This window comes from Setaria italica, chromosome VIII, assembly GCF_000263155.2.
Source record: "Setaria italica strain Yugu1 chromosome VIII, Setaria_italica_v2.0, whole genome shotgun sequence".
Lineage (NCBI taxonomy): Eukaryota > Viridiplantae > Streptophyta > Magnoliopsida > Poales > Poaceae > Setaria > Setaria italica.
Genome location: NC_028457.1, coordinates 31486634 through 31505039, shown reverse-complemented (window position 1 = coordinate 31505039; position 18406 = coordinate 31486634). Strand labels below are relative to the sequence as shown.

At 43.2% G+C, this 18406-nt stretch overlaps 1 protein-coding gene across 1 annotated transcript; it reads right to left on the bottom strand.

Moving 5' to 3' along the window:
- Window positions 1-6816: 6816 nt before the first annotated feature.
- On the bottom strand, window positions 6817-17637 carry LOC101779165. The gene is made up of 20 exons (XM_022829537.1): window positions 17323-17637; window positions 16703-17242; window positions 15783-15917; window positions 14987-15245; window positions 14661-14889; window positions 14423-14573; window positions 14036-14302; window positions 11311-11544; window positions 11032-11094; window positions 10803-10877; window positions 10562-10669; window positions 10399-10482; window positions 10178-10231; window positions 9944-10069; window positions 9166-9291; window positions 8964-9071; window positions 8187-8300; window positions 8003-8059; window positions 7841-7915; window positions 6817-7601 (listed from the first exon to the last, which is right to left on the bottom strand). Exons 2-20 carry the CDS (start codon window positions 17237-17239, stop codon window positions 7542-7544), a joined length of 2862 nt encoding a protein of 953 aa, XP_022685272.1. The 5' UTR covers window positions 17240-17242; window positions 17323-17637; the 3' UTR covers window positions 6817-7541.
- Between the last annotated feature and the right edge of the window lie 769 nt (window positions 17638-18406).

Below are 18406 nucleotides of genomic sequence, written 5' to 3'. Positions count from 1 at the left end.
TTTGTCGGGATCCCCATTAACGCAAGGAAGGAAGAAGACATCTGGCGCGCTAGTTAGGGGTGATTGTCGAGATCATCAAGCGAGCTAGAAGGGTCTCATCATCAAGATCAATCTCCTTTGTGCAACATGGATCCCAAAGCTAATTCCGTGTTGCGGGCGGGCGCTGCGTCGATTTTTCAATCTTTACCATGAAGCTTGGTACACTGAGTGCTGGAGCATCACAACGGCTACACCTTAAGGAGGTACAAATCCTATGTGCGGCAACACACTCTCTCCTCATCAAAAGGCGGACAAGTCTTAACGACTACTTTAAGCACAATTGCGCTCTCTTTTTGTCGCAATGCCTACTACTTATTTTTACTGTGTTCTCTTAGTGATCACTAATTTACTCGAGTAGAACACACCTTAATTCGTGATAGCCTCGGATCTTCTGTCATGCCTAAACGCTAGGACGTGAGACAAAGATCTCCGTAGCAGTAGTGCAAGTACGTGTACACGCGAGACAAAGATATCACATGCATTGGCAATGGATAAATAGAGACTGAGAACCTAAATGTAATAGGCTAACTACTCAGGAAAAATATAGCCGAAACAAGAGTATGACACACAATATTTACATTAAATTCATCACTGAATAAATTTCAGTAATTCCAAAATTCTACAATATGCTACATAATATATGCATCTTTTTTTAGGTCAAGCTTCTGCGACAACTCTATAGGATGCTCAGCGTACCTCCAATCGCTCCGCTAGCTCCCAGGCTCGGGGTCTAAGCGCCAATCACTACTCAGAATATCTCCAGTGGCTCAGCTGGCTTCCAAGCTTGGAGGCTGAGTGCCAATAACTACTCGACGTGGCTCCTACGGCTCACCTGGCGCATTAGCTCGGGGGCTTGATGCCACAAAACTATTCAGATGACGACTGCCATGAAAATTAAGCTCTCTAGTCCCTCGAATTGATTATTTAATCATTCTAATGCTCGGGGGTTGATAAGCTACACCCAACAGTTGGTTTCTTTCAAGATGAAAGAAGAAGGTTTAAGATTTTATTGACCCTCAGCCTAATTCTTCGATTCAACCTAAGGCTCAGGGGTTACTTCATATGGAGTACGACTTTCGCTGCCCTCCATATCACATTCCAAAGAAGAAGATTACAAAATAAGACGATGAAGGGCTTGAGCACATCATAGCCTCATGGCATCCTTGAAGCATTTTAAATATTCAGTCAGACAAAGTACTCGAAGAGAACCAGGATTGCTGCACTCGACTATGAAGCGCTCGGGGGCTTGTCGGGGATAGATCCCTAGTACCCGCAAGGAATGAAGAAGACGGACTTCTACTAGGATCCCTCTGTAATCTTACCAGGACTCATACCATATAATCATACTAGAACTCCTCTTTGTAACCTACTAGTAATCCCGCCCCCTAAAGTATATAAAGGAGGGCAGGGATCCCTTGAGCATGAGAGATGGTAGGACAGGGCCCATTTTTAAGTCATTACCTTGCGTCACTCACGCATCGGAGCGCAACCTCGGTTTCCGGGTGTGGTTGTCTCCTAAAGAATGATGTGCTTCAGGAGCAAATCTGTTCTAATGGGTGGTCAGGTCAGGTGCTGCGGTTTGCTCTCAAAGGTTCTGTGTGCTGTGATGCATGATGTTTTGTAACTCAATCTGTTGGAGAGTCATGTGTGTTCCGTTCCCAAATCCCTGTCCATAATCCATGTAGTGAGGGAGATTAATTGCGGAAGAAGTGAGATCATCGGCGAATATTGATTTCAGCAGTTGTATATGCCTCAAATGGTCTACATGCAAGTTTTTAATTGGCACATCTCATGCTGTTTGTTCCCTCTTATTTTCTCTGTTTTACCTTCTGGAGCTGCTGTGGTCCCTTTTCCCCTTTTTGACTGGATTCATATGGAGCATGGCGAAATATTCTGCTACCATTAGAGGCATGCTGTCTGTCTATCTCTTGCTCCATCCGTTTTAAATTGTAGGTGGTTTTACTTTTCTAAGTGCATAGATGTTTATATGCACATAAAAACTAAAATGACGTACAATTTGGAACGGAGGGAGTAGTTCTTAAATCATAGATGCCCAAAATATGTTAGTAAATTGCATGTACTGTGAATCTGGAATACTTTGTCACAGTCCTCCCTTAGAGATAGAGGAATTGGTAGGGAAATTGCAGATAGATTGGGGACGGAAGAACAGCAGCAGAACAGGAGAACAGGGGGGAATGGAAGTTCAGAGTTTCAGTTAACGATTCAGTTACACGCGCTGGGCAGCGCTGACCTCGACTTGGGCTCGTAGGCCCAACTCACACCTACGGCCTCATAAGCATTAGGCCCACTAACATTCTATTCAAACATTATTCAGCCGCGCCTGCAATCCTGCACTTCCTGCTCCTCTTCTTCAGATAGATTACCTGTTTTTATCAATCAGATACTCATTGTGTGATATTAACTACAAAGAATAAAGAGCTCTTGAATTTCATGTTTTAGCCATGATTTTAAATATTTTCTTTTAAAAAACGCTTTTTGACGCAAGGAGCGGTTGATGTAAGCATGCAGAGTAAAAAAGAAAAGCAGTACATATCAGTTTACTTCAACTTGAGCCTCAGTAGTTACACTAACACTCCTCATCTCAAGAGACAGAGATATGTGTATTTAAAGAAGAAAGATGTTTAACTCGTGTATTTTAAATTTAGAACAGTCTGAACTCTGAAAGATTAAGTATTGCATTTGTGCATATCATCGGTACAATGAGGCCCTTTTAATTTGCTGCTAAGTTATTGCCAGCCAACTCTTTTTAAGGCGAGAGACGTCGGAAAGGGCTAGATTGTTTTTTTATTACTCATATAAAGATAACTAGGGCCTTCAAAATGAAAAAAAGTATGTAGAAACAAATAAATATTTTAGGCAAGTCCTACAGGAGAAGGCAATGCCAGGAAAGAAGAGTACTTGAGCTTCTTTAGATTAATGATGACGGAGGCGGGTGTTTTGCCCTTTATATATGAAAAGCAGTCTTTAGGTGTTTTGCCCTTTAGATTAATGATGACGGAGGCGATTGTTGCAAACTGTCCAGCCAACGCTACAATGAAATATGACTATTAATGACGAAAATCGTTATGACAGACGTCAAGAATGTCACAGAATAGTTGTCAATTTGTGACGATTCAAGTATTTTCTTCGCTTATTTGAGATGACACTGACGAACAGGAATTTTTTCGTCATAAAACATACACAATCCAGAAGATTTTATACATTGTCGTGGAACAACTAATCGTTTATGACAGAGTAGAAGAGGGTTTACTCCTTGTAAATTTCTAAGCTTTTGTCTGTACTAATACATCAACGTTGAACATTGTGATGGATTCTGGATGTAACAGATGACTGAACAGAGCCCTGAGTTCATAACCGTGACGGGCCAGAATACCAGATCCGGCCCAACCCAAGCCCACAAACAACATGTGATACTTCAAACAACATGTGCCGGGATGCCCGCGGACGCGGCGGGCGATGACGTCCGTTGCGTGGGCTCGTCTGGCTGCTGGCTTGCGGCCGTGAGGGCCGGTCAGTTTGTTAGCCATGTTAATGGCGAGTGCTTCTTGGTGAACGCCTTCTCCGATGAGGTGATCCATCTACCACGCTTGAAGGCCAATTGCAATGCTTCGATCTACAGTAAGAGCATCCGCATCGTCAATGACAATGATTCTGGGTTTGTTCATACCGCCAATGGCAAGAAGTATGGAATGTTACTCTGCAACAATGCGGTGCTATCTGCTACACCTAATTCCGGGTCCAAGTGCATTGTGGCTGCTATCTTCCAATACACGATGTCCGCACGCTGACTTGCTCTCTGGCAAGCTGGGATGACGTCATGGTACTTTTGCTGCGGTAGTTGCATTGCTTGGGGCAGTGATCTTGCCTACTATCATGGGAAGCTGTACATGATCTGGAAGTACATGCTTTTGAATTCGGGGAGGATGAGCATGGAGTCAATGTGTCTTGTGTTTCTAGTCATGTGATTTATCCACTTCTCCGATCCAAGCACAATTATTCACTGAGGTTCCAAATGGTTGTTCGGCGTGGAAAGCTGCTATTAATCATTAGAAACTTCGATGCTCGCAAAATCGAACCAGAAATTGTTAAAGTTGAGGTGTTTGCTCTTGACATCAGCACAAGCCGTGTCACTGAGATCCACAGCTTTGATGGGGACTGTATTTTTGTTGACAACCGCGGTTGCAAGTCCTTTTCTGCTGGCTTGCATGTTGGAGTTCAAGGTGACCTTATCTACTTCGCTGATGGATGTGATGGAGTACTCAATTACAAGAACCGTTTGTTTGATGCATACGTGTGCAACATTAGAGATGGTACGATCAGGCCTTTAGCTGTCGAGTTTTCTCCAACCAATTCAGGCACAAAAAGAGGTCCACCTCAACATCCAGTTTAGTTTGAACCCGCTAGGGTTGATTCTCGATCTTTCAATGAGAGGCGTGGGATAACTCGATGGGTCGATGGAGACGACATTCACGGCCCGACTACAGCCTTCCAAGCTGTGCCTTAGCAATCGATACACCACCTCCAATGGCTATCGCGATCTTGTGGAGCGCGTCACTGGGCCACTAGGGCACTCGTCCTGCAAGTAATCGAAGAACTAGCAAGAACAAGTATAACAAGTACTGAAATTACTAGATGAAGATGAAAGTTTCAATCTCAATCTCAATAAGGTGGGGTTCTGAAGATAGGAAAACGGGCAGCTGATCCAGTACGCGCGCTTACAAGCAAGTAGCGAGAGCTAAACTTAATCTAAACAAAACCCAACTGTTCTTGGTGACGGCTAAGGGGTATATGAAGGTGGGAGGATGACCACCAGAGTGTTGGGGTCATGCTCCAATACTAGGACGCATCCTTAATGGACCCGACTTGATACACGGTCCATTAGGCCAAATTAAAGTGACGCAGCACCTTTGGATAGAAAAACCTCTCGGTAGTAATTCGGTCATTGCGGCCACCTCAGACCAGATACAGACTTGAGTCTGGATCCATATGAAAATAGACTTCATAACAAATCCGTGAAGTACTTGAACGTCCCAACCCGAGTCCGTATGAGATTGTGGTGACTATCACAAGTTGGTGCTGTCCTGAAGTCCGAATCCAGCCTGCGCGAGTTATTTTCCCTTTTGGTCTTCTCCCTGGTTCTAACCAAAACAAGAGTGCACGCGTCTCCATGGTCTAAATATGATGGACATGAACTCAATAGTAAACTTACTTGATGATTAAGTTGACGAGCACGGGCGCGAGTAATAGGACTAGAAACTGGTACTTGTGTCGGCGGAGAAACTGGTACTCGTGTCGGCGTGGATGTATCGTTGGTGTTGATGTCCTCATCAGGTTCTATCCTTACGAATGATCTGTTGCAGGTTAATTCTGATCTTGCTGGGTGTTTGGGGCAAGCCTTTTGCCCTATATGAAATTCTGAATAGTATGATGCCTACCTTACTATAGCTCCATCTTCTAGAACAACCATGTGTATTTTGTTTCCCTGGATTGGATATGATGATTCTTTTATTCTTTTTGTGTGTGACCACACATATGAAAGTTGGGTGCAATGTTCTCTTATTGTCAGTGGCATGCTTTCTGTGCGCATTATATATTTACCTATAAATGATATTAAGCACAGATTGATGCTTGTCCATGATCCTACTTTCAGATACCATGCACTGTTATATATATGATGATTCAAGTTTAATCTAACACTTCCTTGAGCAGTTTCTTCAAATCCTTCAGTTTGTGTAGGGTCAGTTCTTCAGTAAATGAGTCATGACATGGATGTATTGTGAAGGCAAGCATGGATGCATTGCACCTCTCAAATGAGTTTTATCACTTGTTAGCCAGTTTAATTAGATCACCGCAATCTGTTTTCAACGTGAAGTTAGCCCTTTCATGCACCATAATCACCTTTTTTATCTCACCATAATCACATTTAGTTTAGAGTGAGAATGTAATTAGTCGTGTCATGAATCAATAGTTCATTAGTGTAATATGTAGCGGCAGAGGTGGTCAGTTACGTTCCAGCTACTGATGTTTTAATACACAAGTAGCACACCATGCACACATTACACAAGGGCACGCATACACACGTTACATGATGTCCAGGTCTGAACCAATCCTCATCGCGTTTGAACTAGGGGGCAAGGGGTCAATATTTGTCATGTTGAGAATTGCCAGTGTGGAAAAATGAAAAAAATAGAAATCGCTAAAATGAGAAAAATGGGAAAGAAAACAACGTGTCAACGTTTTAGGTGGAGATTTTGCGAAGCCCAAATTAGCAGTGTCAATTTTGCAAATTCCAATGTTTGCGATGGCAAAAATCCAAATTTCTCTACTCTACGTCATCCGTCCTCATCGAATTTCATTCCGAAGACACAACCACTTCAGCCCGAATCTTCAACACTGAGAACAAACACTTGGCTGCGCCCTTCTTCGCATAATCCATCTCCGCGGGAGTGAGCTCGGGGAGGAGAAGTGAGGAGAGGAAGAGTGAGCCCGGGGAGGAAGAGTGAGCTCAGGAAAAAGGCAAGCTTTTGCACTACTGAAACTACCCCTACAGCAAAACGACGCTGGAACATAATAATAGTTTGGGTACCTGGATAGTGTACGGGCCCACCACTATGATGGACGGCAAGGATAACTCATGTGATCACATGTACATGTGGAATAGACTTTTTGGCAGGAGTTAGGCAAGCAACCAACTCAATCCACCCATCTACAGCCCAATCCGAAGTGTGAGAAGGATTTAAATGGGTTAGGTAGATATGGTTACAACCCATCAGACCCATTGCTCTTTGGTTATTCTATAATACACCATGATGAACACCACTTAGCTTTAACTAGATCCTTCCCCTCAGCCATGGTCCAGCAGCAGCAGTTGTGTGGGGTTCGACGAGAAGATGATCTTCGGTGCTAGTGGGATCTCTCGCCGGTTAAGGGATCCTGTATTGTACCTTTTCTAACCCTCCCAACTCAGCCATCAAGCGCAAAATCTATCCATCGATCCCACGGCTCTCCTCCATGCAAGTCCAGCTCCTCACCCATCCATGGTCTATATATCCTTCTAATCTCTGCTCTTTTCTTCTTCTTCGTATAAGCTGCAACCTGCAAATAAGTGCTACCAAACAGGTCCAATAGAGAGCAAGGACAAAACGGTCATTTTTTCGATCTCCATGTGGTTTAGCGGAGCTGAGAGACTATAAACAGTTTTAACAGCAGTGGCGTGAATACAAAAAAAAACTGTTTCAATGACATGCAAGGCAAACAAAAGTTTTCTAGTTGCGACTAAGAATTTTCCTAACATGGATTAAGCGGCTCACAGATAATTGTATCGATGAATCTCCCTTCAACTACAGCAAGCGGCATTTACAACAATTTACAGAAATGGTGAACAATACAGGCTATCGAATCCGAATGTGCTTGGAAGAATGATATGCAAATAGTTTTTCCATCTTTCCTCTCTCCTGGTTCTATTAAGAAGTTGGTTGCATTTAGAGATCATCGAATTTCCAGACAATGTCCTTTAAGGTCTTGGAAAGATCCTTGTAGAACTGCAGAAAATTACAGCTTATACACATTTAATCACATGCCGTTCAATAAAAGATGCTGAAAGGACAAGACAAATTATGAATTGTTGTAATTTAGTGAATTAAAACTACTAGTGACTGGAGAAGCGCATATGGATAGGAATTAATCCACTTCTTCAGCTAATGATAAACATTTAAACTGCAGTAGTACATCAATACATATGCTTCTTTATTGGCATGATCTTTGCATGCCTGATAGTTACCTTATGAAATTCCAGAGCGTCACCTTCTTCTTTTCTGACTTCTATCACGTGAAAAGAGGGTGCAATTTGCAGTATCTGAATTAATATTACTAATTAATGTTAGGCACAAGAACTTTGCAAGGCACATTACAGTTAAGGAAAATAATTAATATTAAGCTTTACCTCAGCAGCAACATTAAGGTTTCCCTTCCTCCCTGCCTCTATCTTTTCGAGCCTCAACTGATCACATAATAAAAAGAGAACTTTTAGCATGTACAAACATCTATTTAAAGTTTGTATTCATATCAAGAAGTCATGCACTCAAGAACGTATTCGAAGAATCAATTATTACAGAGTTGTTAGGTACCTTGTAATTTTTCTTCTGAACCCTAAATCCTAGGGTTGTTGCAGCTTCCTCAATCCTGTGGATAATTTCTCTGGGTGGACAAGTTGATGTAAACCTTTCTTCTCTTTTGAACCCCTGCAGATACAGTGACTAAAAGTTTAAGTATAAAGTATAGAAGAGTTAGGTTGCAAAATCATAATATGATGACCCAGTGTTGATGGAAAATCCTAAATTGAGAAAAAAATGTAAAACCTTCGGAACTATTGTTCTAATCACATAGGTATACAGAACTAGTATTTGCTTGCAACATCCTTCAAAATTCTGCAATTGACTTTCACCGGCAGAATTCAAAGGAAATTCAAGTGCACAGAACAGTCATCAGGCAATACAACAACAACATAGCCTTTTGAGTCCCAAACAAGTTGCAGTAGGCTAGAATTGAAACTCAACAGTCACTGACAAAAATAAAAAAACAGAAAAGGAAAATAAATAAATAAAAGTGATATTAGTAGGGGCCTTAAGCTTGTTCATCATTTATGCACATGAATAGCAGCTTTCCGTGCACTCCTATCAGGGACAAATCTCTAGGTATATTCCATCCTATCAAATCCCCTTTTTATTGCTTCCTCTCAAGTTAAGTTCAGCCAGCCCCTACCTCCCCTTATATTAATTTCTCGTCTTAGGATTTGGCTATGCACTAGTGCCTCTGAAGGTCTTGGTCGGTTGTCATTAGGAAATGTCCTTAGAAAATCATGATGAGTTCTAGGTTACAACAGAGGAGTCAGGAACCTCTCGCACCTGCTCTGAGTCAAGTAAGTTTTCAAGGTTAAAGCCTTTTGATGATGAAATCAGATCGAATGCATCCAGAGATACTGGTTCATCTTTCTTTTCTGTCACGAGGTGCTCCTGAATGATGTCAAATAACAACAGTAAACTAGTTGGTAAGTAAATCTGTGACATTATGCATGAGACAGAACATAGAAATGCACCATTTACTCACTTTTGAATCTTGGAAGACAGCATTCACATCATCCAATGTGGTGAGGTCATATTTTTTGTCAAACTCCTGGCGCCTGTAGCCCTCTTTGAACCACTCATCCTCTAGTATTTCTGGGATTGTTATTCTCTGTCATGATTTACCAAAACGTGAGTCTGATCTAGTGGGGCAAGATAGAATTATGGAGGCTCATTCATTCCGAAACCAGACTCAGCACATCCTCAAGATGAAGATGAACCACAATCCAGTTGCAACTATTGCTCCTTGACTGGAAGTTGCTATTCTTTACTCACACAAAGTGTTTTGTTTTGAGATATGTGCATTGCCTATACTTTTTCTCAAAAAGAAAACTGAACAAAGTTTTATTCTCAATGGCATCTAACAGTGGCTATGCACCTTAGGAACTTCTAACATTTGTGTCAATCTGAGTTAGACGTCAAATGCTAGATTGAAGGTAGCGTTATTTGGTTGATGGATATTGGCAACATCGTGTGACCCTATCAGCCTACTATGGGATACATTGCATGGTGAATGCTGATCTATTCTATTCCATTATCTTAAAATTGTTTCATAGTATTTTTTTTTCAAGCAGCTTGTGATCTGGCATACCGTAATGGGATTTGGATCGAGGATTCTTTTTAACAACATCTTGGCAGGAAAAGATGTCCACAGTGGAAATGTGAATTCTGCATTCGATATCTGCCAGGAATAGAAGGGTAAAACCAAATAAGAATGAACAAGCAAGACTGCAGCAATGATCTAAAAGCTGTGCAATGCTCACCTTCTTATACAACCTCGTAAGATTAGAGTCCTCAAAAGGTAAATACCCTGCTAGCAGAACAAACAGGATAACTCCGCATGACCACACATCAGCCGTTCCACCGTCATAGCCTCTATCTTCAAGGACCTATAGTGAAGTTCGTAGAAATATTTAGGTCATTGTATTCCTAATGAAATACTAGTAATTACCATAATATCCATTATTGGTTCGTTTTATACAGTTTTCTGGCAATACCTCTGGTGCAACATAGTTTGGAGTCCCATTAGTTGTGTGCAGCTCTCCATCAATCTGAACAAGATCAAACAGATAAGAAAGACGCTTAAAGATATGTCAAAGGGTCTGAAAAGTTTCGAACATTAAGGGATATGATTATTTGTTGATGCAAAAGGTGTGAAATTTTACTCTATCATTACCCAACATGTAGCTTATAGGCATATAAGAAATAAGTCATTTACCTTGATTCGCTGAGATAGTGCGCCCAGCAGCCAAAACTCAGATACCTTCAGGTTTCCACGTGAATCTAGCAGTAATATTTCAGGCTGCAAGTATTAATTATAGTTTAGATTCCGAAATAGAGTTCTTAATTACAGAAAAAACACACAAAGAAAGTGACCTCACTTTTAAATCCAGGTGATATACATCTCTGCTATGACAATAATCAATCACATTGATCAATTGTTGGAAGTACCTCCTTGCCTCACCTTCCCTCATTCGACCCCTATTAACCTTTATGGTGAGGAACACAAAAAGTTTACCGTTAATTAAAATTTGTCAGTGATAGGTTGAACTTGGGACATGGAAGGCGGTGGGTATAGCAGAAACTACATAAACTGGAAGGGACAATGTGCATATAACTTACAATGGTGTCTTCTAAGAGCTCACAATGGGTAACATATTCGAACACAATATAGATCTTTGTTTTACTTCCCATCACCTAAAGGTTAATGAAAACATTGATATTGTCAAAGATCAGAAATTGCCTGCTCCTAGTGAAAAGAAAATAGACGTGCTAAATGATTCTGTTAAGAACTTCTGACTTGCTCTATTCTGACCAACATTCTAATCAGCTAGAACGTTAAGAAACGGACCTCGTATATGCGAACAACATTAGGATGCTCAATCAACTTCATTGCCAAAATTCCCTGCTTAATCTGCATATTCGACCATGTAGTTTTTTCATCAACAACAAATTACTCCCACCAGGAGCTGTTAATTCGATGCTGAACAAAGTTTCCCAGCTCATGGACCATTATATTCAAAAGTGAAGGTACTAATGGGGGACAGAATCGGAAGGAAGGGGCCAGAACTTACGAGATGTGAAATATCACCAAATACTAAAAAAAAATGCAACAATAATTGAAAGTGACCTGCTCAACCATCTTGTGCTTGAGGACCTTCTCTTTATCTAGGATCTTGATGGCTACAAATTCGCCAGTCTGGATGTTCCGCGCAAACTTGACCTTGGCAAATGTGCCTTTACGTATGGTCCGGCCCAGCTCATACTTCCCAACACATCCCACCTTGGTTGCATTCATTCCCTGCCTTATCACCCCTCTAGAATTGCAGGAAGCTTCTGTGCACAGTCCAATGGTTTCACTGTCCTGTGTGGAAAATTTTACCCAGGTTGTTATAGCTCAAGACAAAAAAGATGACATGCTGACAGTTTCTTGAGAATAAACTTCTTGTTTACTAGCTAAACACCAGACACTACGTGAGTTTAACCAGGATGTATGATGCATTTACATCCCATTTGTATCATAGTATATTAGGATATCTCGCCCACAAACCACAGGAATACGATTAACATATCCACCAGTTCTTTCTCCTACATTTTGTTATCTCAAGTCACGGAAGAATACTAATCTGCAATAGTCATGTTATGTTGGGCTGCAGTAAGTGCCCAGGTGCAAATCCACGACAGCTGAACAAAGGTTGGTTCAGTTTGTTTGTTATTCCCCACCGGAAGCAATTCAGTAAATTGGGCGTCAAAGTGCTATTATGTTATATGTGGGGCTGGAAAACTCCCAGCCCCGCGTCGCCCAGGGGTGACTCGAGCGGTGCCGGCCGCCTCCCTGACCTCTAGCACCCCTCCTCCTATCCAACTCGCCACTGCCGGAGCTTGCTGACGGAAGCCCATCCGGTCGCGATGATGGCGGCAGCGTGCGCATCACCACCCCCACGAATTCGAAGCCCCCTCCTCATTCTTCACATCCTCCCCCACCCCCTCCTTTCCTGCTGCTGCGGTGGACGCTGCCGGCAGCGGCCGACGCCCCTGGGCTTGCCCATATCCGGCACCAGCAAGCTCGGATCCGGCGCCACCCAGACCGTTGGGGCATCCCCTGGCAGATCCATAGGAGGGTGTTCGTGGGGCCGGAGCTCGCCTCATTGGGCTCAAGCTTCACCAGGCGGCTGCTGCTACTTCGTCAGGTTGGGCTTCCACCTCGCCGGCGAGGCCCCGCTGATTTCAAAGTAGCTCGATCTAATTCAAAAATTTCCTCTAATTGGGCACGCCGCGCATACTTTTTTACTGCCCCGCGCTGACCCGGGGTGGTCCATGAGGTGAGTAGCCCGTGGTCACCTGGGCGCAGGGAGTAAGGGCTTTGTGGACCCAGCGCTGATTACGGTAGTGCTGCATGCACGCCTGCGGCGTTACACTGAGTGCCATGGGTCCTGGCTGGGATTCCCTGGTTCCATTGCCAGCCACCATTGTGGACGATCGTGGTGGCGGCACCAGTACTTCCAATTTCTGGAGGTAGTTCGTCTTCCCTATTAGTGACCAATCGGAGAATTACTATTCTTGTTATGCAACAAAAGTAACATGCTCGGTCCGTGGGAGGTGCCCCACCTCCGCTTGGGGAGGTGCCTTACCTTTGCTTGCTGGTCTGCTGAATCCCTAAGGTGGCGTTAGGATAGCACCATGGATTGGGAAACGGAAATATCTTGGGTTATGCTGTGGCGGGAACGGGATAGGGTAATGATATTTGTTTCCATATCCCATATTTGTTTATTTGGTTGTTTGTGGGATAGCTCATGGTAATAGAAAAATGCTCAACCTTATCTTTTTGGTGCTCCTTCCATTCATCTGCTCATGCAGAGCTACAAGCCAACACTAGCCGCTGCCTGATGCCCATGCTCGTGAAGCGAGTGGGAGCTTCATCCCCTGCGCGGTGAGCCATGCTGCCGTGCAAGGCAAGCAGCGGCTCCGGGTACCCACTCTGTGGCATCGTGTGAGGTGAGCAGCAGTTTCGACCAGTGCAGGCTCTTTTGATTGGCTTACTTGGTGCCTAAATCTACTATTTTTATGCTCAAATCAAGCTCCATGGGGAAGGAGATGGGGCATGGAAGATGCGGACGTTGGGGACATCTACCAACCGGGACTAAAGGGGCCGTACGCATACGCATACGCATGCATGGTGGCCCCTTTAGTCCCGGTTGGTAATAGAAGGTCTTTAGTCTAGCTTAATGACCCAGGACTAAAGAGAGGGACCTTTAGTCCCGAATGATTAGTCCTGGTTGGTTTTACGAGAGCTATGAGGTTCACTAACTGAGACTAAAGGTCAGTTTTCCACACTATTGCAAATAGCCCGCTAATAGCTCACTATAGCACCGCTATAGCTTTTGGAGACAGATGCCGCAACGCTATTGCAAATATTGCCGCTAATGCCGCTAACTCCGCTATTGCGTGAAATAGCACCACTCAATTCAATAGCTAGCACCGCTAACTCTACTATAACAGCTTTACGAACTTATATACTTGTGATTTATGAACTATGAGTGATGACTTATGACTTATCTTGTGAGTTGTGACTTTATTTTTTATGTTTGCACTCATGACTGGGTATGTACTTATGCAATATAAGCTGAAATTTGTGAAATTACTAATGTTTGGGGCTAAATTTTTCTGATTTTTTACATACCGCTAAAGGCTATAGCAGCCTCTATAGCTGCGCTATAGCACAAATAGCTTTTCCAGAAGCACTCGATTCTATAGCCCGTGATTTGCAACATTGGTTTTCCACCAGTGAAGCTACATTTTGTAGATGGCACTCAAAAAGAAAAAAAATAAAGCAATGAAATATAAACTGATCGCACCTGATCCATCGGTGACCCTTGGTCATAACTTGACAGGTCACGAAGTCGGGTTCTGTAAATCATAATCTCTTTCTCATTCAGTTGTTTGTGAATCATAATCTCTGTCTCATTCAGTTGTTTGACAATTTTCCTTATACTTGGCCTTTTGTGCCGGTTGACCTCCACACAACTTAAAGCTATTTCCATGCATCTCTTCACTTGTTTTGAATATGACTCGAACAAGTGCATTGATGTTGCCTGTAGTCTAGTCCTCCAGTTCTTGTGTGCCTATCAATTTATAGAACATAAATAATGGTATTATATTAGGAAAAGTTTCTTGTTGTTACAAAAATAATTCAAGCAACTCACGAAAAATTGTTGCAATTGATACATATTGCTTTCTCTTACAAGATCAATAAACTCTTGGGGAGACATTTCAGCACTTTCTCTGTAGCCTGTAGGTCCTGTCATTATTTTTATGATAACAACACCCAAGCTAAATATATCAAACTTGCTTGAGACTATGTTTCTCTCTATGTATTCAGGAGGTAAGTATCCACTGCATTAAAATTAAACTATCTATTACTGCAAACACAATATTCTGCTTACAGAAAATTTCAGTTCACAAGAAACCGTACAAACTTACCGTGTTCCTATAGAACTTTTTGTGATGTGTGTTTGTTCTTCCCCAAAGAACCTTGATAAGCCGAAATCTGCAATTTTAGGCAGCATGTTCTTACCCAGCAATATGTTAGCTGGTTTTAAGTCCAAATGATACATAGGAGGTTTCAATTCCTCATGAAGGTACTCCAAACCCTTGCAAATCCCTTTGATTAGTGTGTAGCGTGTGTTCCAATCAAGTCCAGGATATTCATCTGTAGCAACAAATAAAAATAATGTTCTCATATAAGTAAATTTGAAGTATGGTTCCCTAACTTGCTAGATGGTGGTACAAATAGCACTCCATTGTACCTGAAACATATTTGTCAAGGCTTCCATGATGCATATACTCGAAGCAGAGCGCCCTATAAATTCTTTCAGCAAAAACTAGTCTTCCTTCGTACTCCACTATATTTTTCTGAACGTCATAGCAATAACCAACAAGTCGCACAATATTTGGGTGCTGGAGCCTTGCAAGGTTGTTAAACTCTTTTAGAAATTGCTCCTCCTCAAATCCTAGCATGTAATGAAGCATCTTGACAGCAATCTTCTCCCCATCGTTATGCACTCCCTGTTCAGCATCTCACATTGTCTGAATTTCTGCTTATGGTGAATTAGGGATATATAACATATATAAAGCAACAAACTTTAGCCTGTCAGGTATAATGCTCTGCTTCCACATTTTGCTCTAGGTATATTTTGCGATCCATTACCTAGGCTGTAGCCAAATTTGGAAAGTTTGCCTTTCTAGTACTTTGACAAACCATTAAAACCTGCGTGTGAACACAGCACTGTGCTTTATTGCTATTGTTTGTCTCATCCCCGTAGAAGAGATTGTAACAAGACTAGTAGAGAACAAATTGTTATAGCAGTGTGTTTATGTGTTGTACTACCCGATGTGATTATGTAAACCTGAACAATGTATTTGAAATGTATAATTGCTTCCCTAAAAATGGTCCCTTTGCCCTTGTGAACCAGCTCACAGTTACGAATATGGATTATAAGTGAACAATCTGCTTATCATATAATGTGCAGTTTCTGTGTCATTAACCATGGGGGTCACTCTTTTCTTCCAATTGTACCATTACTTTTTGTTTGACAACCTTACCATATAGACTTTTCCAAACCCACCACTACCAAGCTTGCGTTCATCGGAGAAGCAATCCGTAATTTCTTGTAATAAATGGAATGGTATTTTCCTTGGCGACCCACTGCTTGAATGATCCATAGCGATGTGCCTTTCCTGCTTTGTACAATAACAACCCATATATATGAATATGATGCACCGTGATATAAATTGATAACTACATGTTTGATCTAATAGATAGCACAGTGAAATTCCGTGATAAATTGAAATATTAACACCCCTTATTTTCACAACCACGCACGACCATGACGAAGTGTAATTACCAAACCTTGTGAGGTGCAATGCTGAGTGAACCCCTTTTTTTATTTTTTTTAACGAGGGATGAAGGTTGTTCCATGGACAGTAAATATCAGATAACATACATGTAGAAGAACAAGTGTCACCGGGTTACTTAAGATTTGCATGGAAACATCTACACATCTATCTGGGATTGTCAAAGAGCGAAAAAGACACTCCAAAAAACTAATCTAATACACTCAAACCAGTAGGCCTTTTTGGAAGAGGGATGCCATGAGGTGATCAACCACCAAATACTTCTAGCGGTCATTTTCTCCTCTTCCTCTCTCTTATCCTATCTGTTTCACCTAACACTATCTTCCACCTCCCCAACCTTCACTCCCTCGTAGCTAACGGCCCCACCTCCATTCCTAACCAAGTAGGCTCCCCCACCACCTCGGCAGGCGGTGCCCCTGCTATCCCGCGATTCCTCAGAGTCGGAGTTCTAAACCACCCCCCCCCCCCCCCCGGGGGGGCCCCTCCTACTGACACATACCTTGACGGACCAAAAAAAAACCTTTCAACACTAGATAAAGTAAAGATCTAGTGGTCGACCGTTTAGCAGTTCCCATTTGGGGAGCATGGGTAAGGTAAAGACCACTAACCTGGAAGATGTCTGCAGGCTGCCGCGTCCATTCAGGGGATGATTGCTCATCGACATCGCCGTTGAGGCGGATTTGCTCCAGCTGCTGCAATATCTCCCGATCCTGAGGCTGCAAGGACGGGAACGGGTTGCTGGGCCTGGCGCCATCCTGATATGGTCCCGAGTGAATATGCCGGGCCGCCTCAATCTGCAGCGACGCCAACGGGCCCCCACTCGGCCCGGCAGCAACCTCCTGGGTCTCCATCCGCACAAACGGCACCGCCGCGTCATCATCCTCCGGTCGCGACTGATGCTCCGGCACCGCCGCGTCCCCCCCGGCGCCATCCTCCGGAATCGACCGGATCTGCTGCTCCGGCTGCTCCAGCACCGACAGAGAAAGGCCCTCGCTTGGCCCACCAGCGCCATCCTCCGGTCCCGATCGGGCCTGATCTAGCTCGTTGCGGGCCTCGAGCTGCACCCATGACTTCGACGGTTCTTCTTGGCTTGCTCCGGTGGCATTTTCGGGTCCCGGACGGATTTTCTCCAGCTCCCGCAGCATCAGCTAGCGTGCCCACGAGTTGGTTGGTACCCTCAAAGTCAACAAGAAAGAAAAGGGGCAGGAGATCGAAGTATCGAACTTACAGGCAGCTGCCGCAGTTAGATCAAATCGGGAAGTGCAGATCAGATGCCCTCGCTATCCTCTGCTGGTCTGGTGATGAAAAAGATCTCGCGAAGCATCTGTTGGTGCGAGGAAGATCTGCTAGCCTGAGGAGGTATGCAGCTGCTGAACAGGAGAGAGCTTGATCCTTGATGACCTTTGGTGACACCAACCAACTCTCCTGGCTTGCTATTATGTATGTATGGCAGCAGCCAGGAGAAGATGAAGTGAGAGGTAGGGGATTGGGGAAGAAGGGAAGCCAAGGCATGGGAAAGCGAATGAGCTAATAATGTTTGTGTGACGATAATGAAACGAAACTGTTACTTTCATACGATGATTGATGATGGAACATCATACTATTAGAATATAATTTTTCTTGTTTGACATCTTAGCTTAGATCAAATTACTGAAGAGTTCAGTACTTGTTTATGTGATCAAATTTGACTATCTCAAGATGCCATAGATGCCACCCACAAACGCGTAGAGTAGTAAAGAAAACCATATTTTATTAGGACAAAGAGCATTTGATAATTGATAGGACATACGCAATATACTCGTAAGGAGAAGGACCGCGTTCTCGCGCGATAGAAACCCACCTCCCAGGCAACACCACCATGTGTTAGTGAATCATCACCTATCAGGCGAAAGCGCGTGTGTTAGTGAAGCATGATAGTCACAAAATCACATCAGCATGCGGGACCGACTTGGAGAGACGTCGCTTTCCATACGACACCACGGCTAACATCAAGAAGAAAAATTAGTTGCATTCTCTTCAAATAAGTACTATTTGTCGGGGATCCCGTTAACGCAAGGAAGGAAGAAGATATCTGGCGTGCTAGTTAGGGGTGATTGTCGAGATCATCAAGCGAGCTTGAAGGATCTCGTGATCAAGATCAATCTCCTTGGTGTAGCATGGATCCCAAAGCTAATTCCATGTTGCGAGCAGGCGCTGCGTTGATTTTTCAATCTCTGCCACGAAGTTTGGTACACTGAGTGCTGGAGCATCACAACGGCTACACCCTAAGGAGGTACAAATCCTATGTGCGGCAACATACTCTCTCCTCGTCA